This window comes from Echinococcus granulosus (assembly GCF_000524195.1).
Source record: "Echinococcus granulosus chromosome Unknown EG_S00005, whole genome shotgun sequence".
Lineage (NCBI taxonomy): Eukaryota > Metazoa > Platyhelminthes > Cestoda > Cyclophyllidea > Taeniidae > Echinococcus > Echinococcus granulosus.
In genome coordinates this window covers 1,988,803-2,005,571 of record NW_020170385.1, presented here as the reverse complement: position 1 = coordinate 2,005,571, position 16,769 = coordinate 1,988,803, and the positions used below count along the sequence as shown (strand labels likewise).

General features: G+C 42.0%; 3 protein-coding genes across 3 annotated transcripts; 2 read left to right on the top strand and 1 right to left on the bottom strand. All coding sequences in view use genetic code 11, as the record gives it.

The window, feature by feature from the left end:
- Window positions 1-267: 267 nt before the first annotated feature.
- Window positions 268-5,544, top strand: EGR_01474 (UTP--glucose-1-phosphate uridylyltransferase; the record flags this gene model as incomplete). Its single annotated transcript, XM_024490723.1, has 10 exons — window positions 268-297; window positions 413-456; window positions 853-1,069; window positions 1,136-1,321; window positions 1,533-1,666; window positions 1,963-2,213; window positions 2,740-2,879; window positions 3,296-3,518; window positions 3,796-4,064; window positions 5,437-5,544. 10 exons carry the CDS (start codon window positions 268-270, stop codon window positions 5,542-5,544), a joined length of 1,602 nt encoding a protein of 533 aa, XP_024355047.1.
- A 2,320-nt stretch (window positions 5,545-7,864) lies between these two features.
- Window positions 7,865-8,672, bottom strand: EGR_01473 (X-box-binding protein; the record flags this gene model as incomplete). The annotated part of the gene is made up of 3 exons (XM_024490722.1): window positions 7,865-8,139; window positions 8,178-8,512; window positions 8,545-8,672. 3 exons carry the CDS (start codon window positions 8,670-8,672, stop codon window positions 7,865-7,867), a joined length of 738 nt encoding a protein of 245 aa, XP_024355046.1.
- Window positions 8,673-9,291: 619 nt separating this feature from the next.
- On the top strand, window positions 9,292-12,417 carry EGR_01472 (Acylamino-acid-releasing enzyme; the record flags this gene model as incomplete). Its single annotated transcript, XM_024490721.1, has 8 exons — window positions 9,292-9,936; window positions 10,163-10,460; window positions 10,533-10,751; window positions 10,829-11,129; window positions 11,167-11,351; window positions 11,431-11,663; window positions 11,727-12,140; window positions 12,238-12,417. The coding sequence occupies 8 exons, from the start codon at window positions 9,292-9,294 to the stop codon at window positions 12,415-12,417; spliced, it is 2,475 nt and encodes an 824-aa protein (XP_024355045.1).
- Window positions 12,418-16,769: the final 4,352 nt, after the last annotated feature.

Here is a 16,769-nt window from a genome sequence, read left to right as displayed (position 1 = left end):
GGAGGCCACACTAGTGATTAGATGTATTACCTAAGTGCATGATCACCGCAGTCGCGGTAGGCTCTAACCTCGCTTTGCAGCATTGCATTCAGGGCGGGACCAATATCTCTCCAGTCCTCACATATTTTAGTTCCTCATGTTTTTATTTTACTACGGACGACTGCGGCTTCAAAGAAGACTCAGGAGACATATTTGTATCATATTCTTTCAATAAGCTGCCAGGTTGAGGCTTATTTAGGCTCAAACACAAAATTTAAGTTGCGTTGCATGGCTGCAAAAAGTTGCAACTTTGGCTACGTACTTAACTGTTCTATTTTAATCAAATATCCTTAATTTTCATAATTTGTTTAGTTTAATGCACTCTCAATAGTGCACGTCATCCGTCCTACTGCGCTTACTTCGATTACTGTAGATTGTGGGTACACGTGGTTTATGCGTGCTCTACGAGTCGCATCCGTGGGAAGTACCATTTCTTGAATATTCTAAGCATTGCTGTCCTCTTATTTCGTTTTAGTTGAGTTCAGGCCCTTGCGATCATAACACTCTTTTTTGTGCGCTACAGCATGCTCTCTGAACATAGCCACATTACATTATTTATAAACTCGCCAAATTTCTTATCTACCGTTAGTGAAGGTCCAGGTGCAAATATCATTAGCTTTTGTATAAAAACTTTCATTCTCAATAAATGTATCTTTGATTCTTTTCTGGCAGTGAAAGTAACTCCTGCTTTGTTGTAATAAAAAATAATCGATGCAGTCCTCGTAATCCGCATTCTATATTGTTTTTTTAATGTTGCTATCATTGGATCTTTTTAAATTTGGTGGTTTTTGACACTTGTGGTTTACTTTACAGCTTTATGGAGAACTTCAAAGAGTTAACTCGTCAGGATGCTGAGAAGGCTCTATCACACGAGCTAGAGCTTCTCACATCGGGCATACCAGACAGTCTGGAAAGGGAGAAGAAGCGATTTGACCAACAGATGCAGTCGTTCCAGAACCTTTTCAAACGTTTCATCGAGACGACTAAAGATTGTGAATGGGAAAAAATTGATTTGCTTCCGGATGATGCCGTACGTCTCTTTCTGATGACGTTCATTTGGTCGTCTTTGTGTTATTATCGCCGTTTCTTTTCTCAGCTTAAATCTTATGAAAATTTGCCGAAAGCTACTGACTCTGCTATTATAAAGGACCAACTTAATAAGCTTGTTGTCATCAAACTCAATGGTGGTTTGGGAACAAGCATGGGTTGTACTGGTCCAAAGTCGCTCATTTCTGTCAGAAACGAGTTGACGTTCCTGGACTTAACTATTCAACAAATTGAGGTTTGTTTTCTGTATATCACTCGCTAACACAGAATTCAACAAAATTGTGACTAATTACTATTCCTCTTCAAGTTTACTTTCATGTACTTGAATTGAAGAATTAAAACCCTTTCCGCGTCCTAAGTTTTGTTTAATTAGTAGGATTTTGTTTAAGAGCATTTTTATTGGGCCTATTGATACTTCAGCCTTTATATCTTTATTTTTTATGAAGAATCTCAACAAATCTTATGGATGCAATATTCCCCTTGTTTTGATGAATTCCTTCAACACCCATGAAGAGACCGCTAAGGTGTTACAGAAGTACCAAAAAGTTAATGTTGAAATCGAAACCTTCGTTCAAAGCATGTAGGTTTACGTAAATTTGTGATATTCGTTTAAATGGGTATTTTGGTGTGGCTCATTACTCAATTTGTAGGTGAATTGATTCCATTGCAAAAGTATTACATTTCTGAGTGCACTCCCAATTTCCTATTTGATCATATCGATTAAATATTACAGACTTTTTGTATATTTCGGACTTACCCTATTTTATATGCGTGCCCAGTGGACAAATGCATCAGTTATACTAGAACTTTGTTTATGTCCGGATAGTTGATAGTGCCTTTTTCGGTAGTGAATACTTCAGTTTTATTTTCAACCAGGTATCCTCGTTTAAATCGGGAATCTTTGTTGCCCATCGTGAAGTACGTCGATCCAGCTCTGCTACTGGGATCGAAGAAGTCGGAGAATTACGACCGTCCACCTGTCGATCTTTCTGGTTGGTATCCCCCAGGCCACGGTGATGTCTATCGCCGATTCTGCGAATCCGGATTGGCTCAAAAGATGCGCAAGGCTGGAAAAGAATGGATATTTATTTCTAACATTGACAACCTTGGTGCCTGCGTTGATTTAAGTAATTTCAGCCTTAGTTATTTTCGAGTTACTAACACCATAAATTTTATTGCATTGACTGACAATGTATTTATTTCCATTTTTCAAAACTTGCCATTATTCCGCCTTGTGGCCACGTGTATTTTAAATACATTCAGGCGTTCGTAGGTGGCAGAATACGTTGAGCGATGCTTCACGGGTTAATCGGCGACTTACTGTGTTAGTGTGATAAATAGGCTAAGGAATCTTGCACCTTTTATTTGATTACATTTTACAATATTTTGTCGAACTTTCTACCGTTGCATATTATTCAGCGACATTCCGATCTCCAAGGTGTGTTCTGTGCCTTGTAAAGTAGCACAACCTTCTGCTGTTTCGTATGAATAGCACGAAACGAAAACTTTTTTTGCTGGTCAATTTATCTATCATGCAATTTGATATTCTGAATAATTTCACCAAGAGATTGAACTAATGTACTTGCCGTAAAGCTGATTTCATAACTCATCTTATTTGATTTGTTTACGTATTTTATTTCTTTGCACTTAAAGACATCCTAAATTTCCTCACTTCGAATCCCAATTCGGCGCCCGGTTTCGTGATGGAGGTGACTGACAAAACAAGAGCTGATGTCAAAGGTGGTACTCTAGTAGGGTATGAAGGCCGTTTGCGACTCCTTGAAATTGCGCAGGTAATTCTCTCTGGCCCTGACTTCATTTTAGTACATTTTTTGTCAATGTGGTTAATTGCTACAGTCTCTATTGTTCATTCACCACTTATGCTGCTCGTTTGAGTCCACTAGTTGTCCTGGTTTGATTCCAACTGACATGGAACCATAATCCCCGTCACGCTCGGTACTTACATTTTTAACGGTTTGGCATACAAATGAAAGCTTCAATTTGAATGAAGTAATTGTGTGCCGTATAGTTAGCAAGGTGACCTGGGATTTTACTTGCATAAAGTAATGGAAGTCATGTTTTAGGCGTGTTACTGTAACCCATATTTTTACCTCTCGGGACATTTTGTGCGCCAGATAGTCTGTCAGTTCTGTATTTCAGAAGCTGAGACTCAACTTGTTGACACCTTCGTATTCCCATCCTGCGACAGGTTCCTCCGGAGCATGTCGATGAGTTCACCAGTGTGCGCAAGTTTCGCATCTTCAATACGAACAACTTATGGGCGAAGTTGAGTGAGGTCGAGGAGTTGGTGAAGAATGACCAGATGACCATGGAGGTGATTCGCAACCCTAAGACTCTTGACTCCGGTATCAACATCATCCAGCTGGAGGAGGCTGCTGGTGCTGCCATTCGCAACTTCAAGGGTGCTATTGGTGAGAATTACTGCGTTTACTGACTCCTCTTGCTCCTTAGCCCTGTTGTAAGTGGCGTGGTCATACCCAACGCCTGTTTCCCTAATTACTTCATTTTCTATTCCTAGTAAAGATATAAAATTTGCCAGTCATGGTGGAAAGAGTGGAAGCAATATTTGCAGTTTTAAATAGTTTCTTGCAAAGTAAAGTGCCTCGTAATCAGTGGTTTTGTTGAGCTTGTTGAAGTGTGCATTCTGAGGAGCTGATCTGAAAATTACGTAAACTATCCATATTTGAGGTATCAACGTGCCCCGTAGCCGTTTCCTTCCTGTCAAGACGACCTCGGATCTGTTACTTCTCATGTCGAATCTCTACACGCTTGACAATGGCACCATCATAATGTCACCCAAGCGTTCGTTCCCCACGGTACCATTGGTAAAGTTGGGAGATGAATTCAAGAAAGTCAAGGACTTTTTGTCGCGCTTCGCCAACATCCCCGACCTGTTGGAGCTGGACCACCTGACTATCGCCGGTAACGTCTACATTGGTCAAGACGTCTCTCTCAAGGTGTGGCGGTTTCTCATTTACACTCGTTTTTGAACATTCCTCACCTTAACCCCTTTAAGGTGAGGAGATTGGCTCCAATCTGGTTTGAAGTGTTTCCATACGACATTTTAGAATGCTGATGTTAGCCTGCGCATAAAATCCTCCTAACAGTTTGTTCAGTTTTGTGTTGGAATTTTTCCGTAGTTTTCTGACACTGTGACCTTATTAGCTTCTGCATGTCGACTGTGACTGTTGCTAAACGGGATTCATTCTGTGCGATATGAGTTCATCCAATGGCGACAGCTATTTCCTCTATCACATTGGCCTGTAAGCGTTGTTCTGCTAGTCTTATTCTCTTTTTATTCATGTCTGCGCTGCCTTGTGTATTTGTGCTGGACGCGTACGCCTTTGTGAATAACTGCGTGCCGGTGTAGATACCGCGTGCATTGCATCGTACGTGATCGTTTATGACTAGGCCATGTTACTGGTTTGGAATTTCCCTCAAAGTGTGCTCTTCTATGCACTTCTTGGATGGGACCAAGTACGGCTACCACGTTGTTTTCGAACATGACGATTCGGTCGGTGATGAATCGTTTTATGACCTCCAAATTTTAGTAAATTTCCGTTCTTCAATTCTCGCCATTTCTACTTCGAAGTGCTTGGGGCGTGACTAAGGGCGGTTCATTTTCATCTGGGTCATCATCGTTTTCTATCACTTTGAGGGTTTTTGAAGTGCAAGCGCACAAAACCTGAAATGCATTCTGCCCGTGTCGCCTGGAAATAAATGGACCTCCAGTTTACATGCGCTAGTAAATAAAGGGTTGGGCGGCGCGCTTCCTGTTTACAAGATGGTCGATGCGGTCGCTGTGTCCGTGCGTGCACGTTGCATGCACACCCAACTAGGCGCACCTGCTGCTTTGGGCTTGGCACCTACAACTGTCGCGTCTGTGTTCTACTCTAAACAGAGCAGATGCCTCGCTTTTTCTTCTGCTTATGCTTTCAATAAAATGCAAAAATTAAACTTTAGTTTGGTGGTTTCAGGGGTGGAACTGCGCATTGCTACTGGAGATTTATGTGTGAATGAGGTCATGTGGGGGCTACTTTCTTCCCTTGTATTTTACTGAATGGAGTGAAATGTAGGTCATGAGCTCTTGCTGCCATCGAACTGGCCATGCACAATCACCCAAGTGCCGTGTTTTTTCCATTTCAATCGTTGTTGCATGATGAAATTTGTCAAGTTAAATTTATCCGTTTCCGTTACAGTGCTTATTTACTTAGGTCTCTCGGACTCTTATAATGCTTTATGTGTTTCATTAGATTACAGCTTTACCCATTATATGGAAATATTGTTACATGAATTGAATTTCAGACGTTTTCTTGATCTGTTCTTTAGGGAACGGTCATAATTATAGCGAATCATGGGGAGAAAATATGCCTCCCTAAAGGCTCTCAATTGGAGAACAAAATTGTCTCCGGTAACCTACACATCTTGGACCACTAGAAATACCAACTATCATTTCCTGGCGCATTTTACAATTTGCTTCGCTTTAGCCTGTGATGCGATTACTCCTTGATCACTATCTTGTCCACTCTTTTTCCTTTTCCACACTATCCACCAATAATCATGTTGATTAATCTTCTGCACCTTCTTCACTTTTTGCATGTTTAATTATGTCACATTTTAATGCATGCGTCGTGGACCTTTGCAAACATGTAGATAAAATAGTGCGTATTTTAACGCGTTTTTTAAAGGTTGTGTCAGGCGCTACTTTACGAGGGTCGATGTTTCCGAAACAATGCAGAATCACGAAACGCTAAGGTAAAGCTTTCGGGCTAAATGCCTCCGTCTTGTGGCAGCAACATGTGTACTTGAATGACAGACTTGTTACTTTTGAAGGGGGGTCGGGATATTTCCATCAATTTTATTGCTGAGCATTAATTTGTACTAGTCAGTTGGCTGTGATCGGTAATGTTGTATCACGTAGATTTAGTTGTTCATTATGGATCAGTTTTGTTGAGCATTAGTGCCTCAAAATACGATTCGAAACGATGGTTAGTAAGCTTCTAACGTTGGCTATACTTAGGCTTTATCGTCGGGAATCAATTATTCAAGCTGGAATGTATGAATATCAAGTCTCGAAACCGGAATGTAATAAGGGGTCGCTGACCATTTTCGGTACGTACGATGAAAAAGCAAGTAAATTTCGTGTCCACTAATTGTATGTTATGACCGATTTGTGGTGGTTTCCATACAGAGTTAGCTAACACCAGTGTTGCTAGAACCTCAACTCCAGGCAAGTAGGGCTAGCTCAAAATTATTTTTATTTACGGGTAAGCTTTAGTTTAAATGTGGCGAATACCATCGATTACTTAAGACTGTAAAAAGCATTGTTCAACATCAAGGAGATGATGTTCATCACATGTACTATATGGAGAGGATGTTCGGATCAAATCGAGAATTATAAATTCCCCTTTACGTAACTGGATGATTCCGTGGCAGCATTACAGGCAGTAGTAAGTGGCGTGCCCTCCACTGTCACGCGTCACTCTAGACACCATTGACAGATGCCAAGTAGCAGTAGTAGTGCTTGCATGCATCAGCGTTTGGTGATGAGCGAAGTGCGTTGTGAACATAAAAAAAACTTGGGAAAAACTTCTCTTCATACCACCTGGAAGTAGGCGGGCTATGCATTTAAATGTGCAAACTGAGAAATAATTGGTGAAATGTATTTGAACGGCGCGCTTCCTGTTTACACAAAGGTCGCTGTGGTCGCCGATGTGTGGGTACGGCTGCGCATGTGCACATCCAACCGGCGCATCTGTACCTTTAAAGCCAGCACCCCCAAAGGAAAACTTCTTGGGTTTTTTGCCAACGCTTCTGAGAAGTGACCCCTCTTTGAGTGTGCAATATTACGCGTTACTATTTCACAAAGTTAAACCCTAGTGACACTTAATACAACGCTCATTCGAGCCAACAGTTATGTCTTTTCGTCTCTCATCCTCTCACTGTCAAAGCAAACACACTTATTACTTGATCAGTTGGTGTTCTATTTCATAAGCGTTTATTTACTAATGACAGTCTCCTTATGATGTAATTTCCATCCCAATATTAAAAGATACTAGCAACCAAACAATGCACCACTAATAGTCTTCCCATTAAACCTCTGGAAACCTGTGCGTAGGCGTAAGATCATGCGTGTTATCTACCTTACTATAGGATGTTTCGGCATTTGAACAAATACACATCCGGAAGGACATGCTACCACACCTTAGCGGCAGCCACTTGCCGACGGGGCGAAATACGCAAGCAGACCCTACTCCAGTGCAATAACTTCAAGAAGCACCAATAGACGAGTGATGGTGACAGAAGCAAGGCCCTTGAGTTTGTAGGCATCAAAGATGAACAGCATTCAAACGCACACCCCACCGGACCCCCCACCTCAGATTAAGCCGACTGAATTGCGGTATCCCAGAGATACCACCACCCAACATCTACTAGGCTCCTTGTAAAACCATACTGAAGAACACCACCAAGCAGCAACCCCCAAGTCGTCAGGTGCCACGGCGCCAAACAACCACTCCACAGACAGCAGCCTACCCGCCTCGCTTACAGTCATTCAGAGCCCCAACCTGCCTCCTGCTGCCTTGTCTTAAAGGCCAAACTTGCAAGCACACTGGCACAATTGACCTACTCTGGAACCCAAATCATTGGCATTGATAAGAATGAACAAGTCCACACTGCAGGTTATGGTACAATTCAATTTCGAAGACAGAGGTATGATTCTGGAGTGAGTATATGTACATGGGAAACAAAAAGACAATCAGTGGCGGCGCACTGGTAGAGAGGGCGGGAGATCATTATCTAACACACCAGATAAATCTTCATCACTCAGATACTTGAGGATTTCATCAATACTATCAGCGGAACTTGAGGGTGTTAGAGGAACGTCGATAGTTTCATCCACAAAAGACTTGTAAATTTCAGCGTACAATGAAGGAGCAGACACAATTGGGGCGATATCTACCTCATAGGCAGAGTCTTCCGTGGACTGCGATGGAATCGTAACCTCTGAGGAGATATCGGCAACGACGTCATCTTGAAAAATGACACCAAAATCATTAGCATAGGCCGACTGAACGAAGCCAGAGCTAGGCTGACAAAAGAGAGGCAGATCAGAAGTAGAACGCAGAGAACCACACCCTGCTGCAGAGGGAAGAGCACTGCTGGCTCCGATGGCTCAATCTGCTCAATTTTTAACGTTTGATCGCCACTTGTCGACAAGCCTAACTGGTAATGGATTGAATTAAGTCGCATTTCCTGCTCTTGACACTTGTGCTTCAAAAGACTAATTGCTTGGCGCAGAGACTGATTCTCCGACTGAAGACTACGAATACTCTGCTCCATCAGAAGGATGGAATTCTTCTTCCTATCTCTGGCTTTCTGAGCAGCTTCACGATTCAAAAGTTTCCTAATAATGAAGATAAAAGAGTTGCAACAAACCTCCTAAGTACCTTCTCCTCTTCAGTTAAAAAGTCTAGCCTAGTTCTCTTGCGACTGGCATCACTGTGTGGAAGGGGAGGTACATGACCATAAGAAGCAAGAACAACAGCAGTCCGCTTCCCAACCATTACGTCATTAGACTATAGCCGCCACCTTGACAATTTCAACAAGCATGAAACAAAATTATAAATGAAGAAGTTTATAAAAGACGAAGTACAAATTGGCTCACGAATAGCAACAATGAGATGATAACTATTCTTTGTGGCCACCTTGAGGAAATGTCCAGAAACTACCAAATATGTATTTGCTTTTTTATTCAAAGTGGCAAGTAAATATTTAAACGTGTAAACATTCGACTTAGATACGTTGCATTCAACCTAAAAAACCAAAACAGTGTGCAAACCATTGACTCTCTGTCAAGTATCCCTAGAAAAGCCTCCAATATCCATATTATCAGCATTTTATGAACTTAAAAAACTTATATGTAGCACCTTATACTAGTTTTGTCACCCTATAAGCATCACCTAAAAAGAATTTTTGTGCACAGATGTTTTAAACACTGATTTTATGTGGGATACTCATCATTTTACCAGTGACATTTATGTCCCTTTTGCTACCAACTTTAATCGTACTCTTAAATCTTGGCTTCAAAATTAGGATGGTAGTGGTTACGATTTAATTGGTCGGTCACCTCAAAGGCGAATAATGCCTGACAGGCTTACTTCCCCGCTTTTGGTTTGTTTAGTCATGGCTGTTGAGAGGGCTCATCTCAGAAACTGGGCTGGTCGTATTTTTTCCCATTTTTTCTGCTTGCCAACGCCTCTATCGGCTCGAATTCGTATAAAGCAAAGTTCTTCGGAAACTAAGACGACGTATAGCATTTGCTCTAAATGGAAACAGGTTGACAGCTGTCGGAACGATTTCTTGGTCATGAATCAGGAATACTCGATTTTCTTTCGGAACAGATTTGAAGCACCACAGCTTTTGTATTCCTCTTTCGGAACAGTGACATCTTTTAGCTCTTGTTTCCCGTACACAGGGAAGTCTGAAACTCTTTTGTGGGACATTGAGCAGGATCCGCTGCGTGTCGTTTTTGTTGAATATACTCCTTCAAGCAGTGTGTCAGGTGATTCAGAGGCAATAAAGGCTTCGTCGGCTATTTCTGGGACATTTGTTTATGTGTTTTGTTCAAAGAGTGGAAAAAAATTAAAAACAATCAAATTGCCAACTGAAAATGCTAAAAGTTTACCCGCAGCTCATGGGAAGGTGTATAGGTCGGGCGATTCGTCAGTACCATTTGCGTCTTGCCGATTTTGTCCTACAAATCCCAATAAAATAATATATTTAGCAGAATATTCCCGCATCGTTGGCGACAAAGATCCTTCTGAATCGGTGTGTTCCGATACACTAGTTGTCTTTAAAGCTAATGTCAGTATGTACTGGAAATGTTTTGGCTCGCTTCTGTGATATCTTCGTTAAGGTCGGTGGCGCTACTTATACATGAACGACTAGTGTTGGTAAATTAGGTTTTCTGTTACAATTTGTTCTATAGTATCGATAAGCGAATCCTTAAATCTAAATGCCTAAATGACTTTAATGTGTTCATAATTTCGTTTAGGTTACCAAAAGTATTCCCGAAAGATCTCCTTTCATATTTGAGGAAAACTGGGGTGAGGGTTTGAGTAATACCTTACGTCCAGTTGTTTGTCTTCTTGACCTGGAGACAGAGGAAGTTGTTTGCACTCAGTCCTGCTTAGAACAACTCGTTCCAGAAGCAAAGCACTGGTCCATTGACGACCCTCATTACACTCCCAATGGTAATGGAATCGTTTTCGTTGCCTACGATAACAATCCATATCGACTTGGATTGAAATACTGTTATCAACGAGTAGCTCGATTAATGTATTGGGATTTTGGTGAGTTAGACCAATAATTTGTACTTCCGAATGGCATTTAAGGACTGTTTCATGGTATGTTTTACCCTTCAGAGACATCAACACTGCAATGTCTCAGCCATGACAATCATGCTGTACGGTGGCCGCGTTTTTCTCCTGATGGGTTGAAACTGATTTGGTTTGAAATACCGGCTGGTGGACCGCATGGGCAGTGTTTTGCGATGATAGCTCAAAATTGGCCTCCAGACCAGTCTGAACCCGAGGTAATTATTCCTCTTGTTGCTATGGTGAAAGATCGGTCTGAATTCCCAGGTATGCGGTCCCCACCTAGTATCGCACTCCACACTATTTTGCTTGCATTTCATCGTCGGCATTTCTTTCCGAACAAGGTCTTTATCTTTGCGCTGGGGTTCCTGAAAGATGCTGGACAGCTGATAGCAAAGGAGTCGTTTTGTCAACCATCTGGGGCGCGGAAAAGGCTCTCATCCATGTAGATTTGGATTCAGGCCCGTCGGATCGAATTTCTCGTTTTTCATCGCCTCTAGCTAATTTGGAAAAGGGTGGTGGGTACGGAACTGTCACACTAATGGACGTAAATGATGATGTACTAGTTGTGGATGTTAGTTCGCCGGCTGTCCCCAATTTCCTCGCCTTTGCAAAAGTTTCAAATGGAAGCGTTGCTAAAACAAAGTAAGATGCAGTTTTAAATTGTTTTCATTGCATTTAGCTGGCTCAGCCTTAGTCTAACTGGCGATGATCAGCCCATAGTGCCTTGTTTGAAGGGGCTCGAGTGGAAAGTGCTCGAACATACAGCTAAAACAGAGGACACACGTTTCGGTGTCACGCGCTTTGAGTCTATTCTCGTTTATCCTCTACTAGACTCTTCTTCGTTGCAATTTTGCAGAGGTTCCCGTATGTTCATATTCAAGGAAACTGCTTTTGCTCAATTTATCACCCTGGGGAATGTGCTTTCGTTCCCTTCACTTTTAAGATTTCACGAATCGGGAGGTTACTTGGGAGAACACTCGCGGCTTAATCGTTCTTCCTCATGGCGGTCCCCATTCCGCTTTTACGGCCGAATGGTTGCCACTATTAACCTCTTATATCGCTGCAGGCTTTGCCTGTCTTCTTGTCAACTACCGTGGTTCTGTCGGGTATGGCAACTCCAGTATCTATTCACTTCCCGGTAAATGTGGCGTCATCGATGTGGCCGACTGTGTTCAAGTTAGCTTTCAATATAAATGTGCGAAGGCATTTCCTTCGTATCACCAATGCACTGTTTTTTAGGCGACTGAAGAGGCCCTCTGTGATTTGGGCAAGCCTGATCTGCCGTGTGTTTTGCTTGGAGGCTCCCACGGCGGCTTTTTGGTACTACATTTGGCGGGTCGCTACGCGTCGCTCTACCGTGCCGTAGTGGCTCGTAACCCAGTGACAAATCTGGTGAGCATGCTCAGTACCACCGACATCCCCGACTGGTGTTGGACTGAGGCGGGCATTGGGCTTGACAACGCGGTTGCCGATCCCCAGCATCCTGACCACCTCTGTCGTGATTGCACCTTCGCCTCTAATTTCTGTCCCACTGATCCCAACCACCTGACTCGTCTTGTCACCTGCTCCCCAATCACCCATATCTCGTCTGAATGGTCCGTTCCAATTCTTATGTGTATTGGTGCAAAAGACCAACGAGTACCGAATGAACAGGTGCGTCTTGCAATTCCTCCACTTCTTATTTCAGCATTCCCATGTCTAGGTTTTTTGCACAATACTTAGGCATAATCCACTTCGAATATTGCTACAGGGGACCTCCTTCATGCGTGCGCTGCGAGCCCACTTAGGTGAAAGGGCGGGAGAGACAATGTGTCAAACTCTGTGTTTCCCCACCGAGGGGCATCCCATTCAGAGTCCCGCAGCCTCTAAGGATAATTTTGTGAGAGCCGTCGAGTGGTACTATCAAGCTCTCGGGCTTCTCAAAGCGTAATCATGGCTCTTTCCAGCACCTCCTCACCCTTCTCTCCAATGTGCCCCCCTGTCTTATTGCGCTCTTTTCTGGTTTGAATATACATTGTCTTTACCATACGATCTCTTATTTATTGCACGCTATGCCAACACCCTTTTGGATGCCATATTTCTGATTATCATACATCATCGTAACTATGTTTATGGGTTTTGGGATGAAATCCAAACTTGGCCCGTCTGTTAAAATAGCCGCAGGATCTTTGTGTTGATTTCTAGTAGAGTTGATACTCAATTTTGGGGCGATGGGGCTAGGTACGTGCTCTGGTTCACTGTTAAACGAGAGGTTAAGTGCGTGTGCAGAGGTGGTCCTGTAATTCGCAGCTGAATCGGGCGGGATCTTCTGCTGTCTTACTATTAATTTAGTCGCTGGTGTTTTCGAAGCCAAGGTACTTTATTATTTTGCAATCTAACAGTACAAGGCAAGGCTTTTGACTCCTTAAAATAATATCGTGACCCTAACAAGAACGTTAAATCAAAGCATTTCCATGGCTCAAATGTGTGCACATTTTCAGAAACGCGAAAGTTCGTTACAATTATTGATACCTCAAGAGTCTCTTGATAAAAGTTTAGTTGTACAACTATCGTTTTCTTATTTAGTTCTCCCTCTTTCCACCCCGATGGACGACAGTGCCTTTTCAGATTTTCTTCAGAATGACGACTATGATTCGGACGATCCTGAATGGGTAGGCATGAAAGTTTTCACTTTTTTTCACCGGATTTCAAAATTTTAATGGGCATGCATCACAAAATATTTGCGTTTGGATTTCGATTCATTTTATTTCCAACAGTTGTTTTCTTCAACCAAGGCTAGCTGACCGGTGAAATTACATGATTTTATCTATCGTCGATGAATAGATTTAATAAAGACAATGAATGGTTTTTCGTTAATTTTCCATGCGTGTGATTATTTCCACTTTTGTGGAAGCAAATGTCCTGCTTCGGAACGAAACCGATTTTCTATTTAGTAAGTGTACACCGCCTTCCATTTCGTTCAGCCTCGTAGTTTTCACCATTTCCGTAATATGATGATACATTACTTTATTCGCAATATTTATGTTCGATCCTTTAGTATAGTTATATTGACTCGTAAGGTAACTATATTTTAACGTCGTAAGTAGTTTTTGAGCGAAAATATTTTTCGTTCAAATGTAAGCTTAAAATTGAAATCGGTTGCCAAATCTCATAGCTCATCGCTGCATTAATTGGTAACGGGAAAGTTCATATCCCCACTACAGCACTTTTCTCAGCTCCTCATTGACTACTTTTGACTGTTTCAGTTTTGTCAAAATAGCACTTCCACCTCTCTCATTTGCCAGCTACTAAAGTATTCCTTATAGCCGCACTTTCTAAACTTCCTTCTCACAGTTTCCAGTGGCACGAGATGGTGTAATATTTCTGGTTGACTGCACAGCCACCATGGTCAGCGAGAAGCTGCCCGAGGCTCTTGGCAGGGCGGGAACTGACACTGGTCTGAAGTTGGCGCTCCTACTCTGCCAGAACTTCATGCATAAAAAGGCCCTCAGCAGTCCCGATGATATGGTCGGTCTGGTGCTCATGAGGATGGTGGGAGCATTTTCTCTTTTACACTCGCGACATGTAGTAGGGCTTTCCTCCTCCCGTTGACGCCCTGCTGGTGTTGAGAGATTAAGTTGGACGCAAATTTTCTTTGTTTTTTTTTGATCAGTAACTAGAACTTTAAACGATTTCATGCGAATAAGCGTTGTTGCCAATACATGATATTCATTTTTCGTGCTTATTTGTATTTCGTTGACGTGTCTTCGCAATGTTTTGGTGTTTGTAAAGTCATGCCAATTCAAGGGGTTACCGCTGTGAGCCTTGAACTCCGATTTGTTATCATTATCACTCTTATGATGAGAAAAACAACTGCTCGTTTATGCCTTTTATCTTGTAGGGTACTTCGACCTCTGCGGAATCTAGGGGTGTGAATATTTTTCAGGTACTTAGTAAAAAACCACCAATTTAGAAATATTTGTATAAAGATCACTATTTAATCGAGTCAACTATTTTAATGGAATTTGTGGAAGCATTCGTTTTCACTCAATTCCCATATTTTTATTGCAATAGAATCTGGATTTGACTGACGCATCACGTGTCCTTGCAATTGAAAAAATTCGTGAGATGTCCTCGAAGAAGTTTCTCGAATGTTATGGGCCTCTCCTCACAGGGGAAAGCTATCCTATTCACGAAGCGCTTTGGGTTTGCCAAAGCATTTTTAACAACGTGTAATTTTCCCCAATTTTCACACTTGTAGCATACTTGTAATCTTCCTGCTTCATCTTTATGTTTGTAATTCTATTTACTAGAAGTCAACTGCTGCGGCTTCCATCATCGAAATTTATTTGAGATAATTTCGTCCACTTTTCCCACCTTACTTTGTGCTTCGTGAATTTCTATATTAATGTTCCATCGATGTTTTCATTCAAAATTTCGTGTTCACTATAATAAATGTGATTTTGTCATCTGTCTCTGGCGGTAGGTCTTCAACTTCTAATCTTGAATTATAATCTATCCAGACTAGTCACTTTACGAGCTACTATCAATTAAAATGGGGTCGTTTTATTTCCCAAAAGGTTTGGGTTGTCTGCATTGGGTTATGCTGTCCTTACACCTTTGTTGATGCAATCCTTCTCTAGTGCGCGGTTTCGGATTAGCTTGAGAAGCATTATCTTGAGTTTTTTCGGGAACCGCCATTCATGTTTGCTCTGTAGCATTACGTTTGTTATTGTTTTTTTAGGAGGAAGTCTCTGGGATACAAGCGCATATTTTTGTTGACGGACGACCCTGATCCAGTTGGAAGCGGGATCCAACTCAAGGTTCGGCTGATAAATCGCGGTTTCTTATTCCAATTCATTCTCTTTCCCTGATCCTTTCGTATTACTTTGTATCTGTAGCGTCAGGCCATTTTGAAGGCAAATGACTTACGGCAAAGTGGGATAGAAATAGTACTTATACCCATTCAACAAGATGGCATCGATTTTAAAAAGGACACTTTCTATAAGGTAAAATGGCTTTTCTACCCATAGTCATTTCACGTCTAGAAATCCGCCTTATCCAATACTTTCACCTTTCATCGCTCCATTTAAGTTATTTTAAACTGTTTTAGCACCTTCTTCCCTCGGAGACCGAGATTGATTTACTTCTTATTGAATCAAGTAGTCGTCTAGACAAGCTGTTAAATTGGTTAGTGCTAATTTACCTTTGAATCCCGACCTTGGTGAGTGAAATATTGAGCCTTTTGGATGTTCTAAACTGAGCCAAATTATGAGCGGAATATACCAGAACCCATTTATGACGCAGCAGTAATCTCTACTTCGGAAGTAGCACTTCGTTTTTATGGACGTATTCAAGCAATGCTTTATGCTGGAATGAGATCAATGTGCTATTGGGGTTGTCTAGATTTATCCTTACCACGACTACCGAACATAACAAAGGTGCCACAAGGGGAGTATGCATCCTTTAAAATGCAATCATACAACTCCGGTAGTTGGTATATCATTATCTCACTGATAATTAATGTGATAACATCCCGATATTCGAATTCTTACCAGAATTTAACCAATGGAGAGAAGACATAATTACTTTAAAAATATCGTTTGAACATTGTGTAGGGTACGATTGACTACCGACTTAGGCGTTAAACTCCTAATAATACGAAATGCGAAATCACTTTCCTGCACTGTAAATATTGCTTGTACGCTCCCTATAGTGCCAAAAGTTTAGCTGAAATGCAAATATTTGAAATTAACCGAATCACAGTTCCTATAACATGCATATTGAATGGGGTATTATTTATCTAATGCGATCATTTCAATCTTTCCTATACCTGTAACCATTCTCATGTCATAGATATTTCGCCATCACCATTTCTTTCCCATGACCATAAGGTCGGCTTTGTGTAGCTCCATTAGGTCTCTTTCGTTAGTGCTATACATTTTCTTTTAATAAGGAGTTTTTAAAACGGCCAGTAATAACAGGCTTGTTTGGATGGCACACGCCGTGACTGGCTTTTTACTGCCAAAGTGAAATTCATTACTTCTATCGGGCGCCAGAGACCACAGTGGTCCTCTTGATTGCAGGGAAGGATTACAGGAACCCAGGCGCCGTCGTCTGGGCCGTCTGCCTCTCTATCTGGTGCCCTTGACTCCCGCAGCGCTGATCAGAGGGGCCATCGGCACTGAGCGTTTCAGCCAGGTTCCGACCCTTGCCTTCGGTGTCGCCGCCTACTGTCTCGTGCGACGCGTTCCGCCGCCCAAGCAAGTGCGATTCTCATGGGTGTCTCAGTAATCTCTGTGG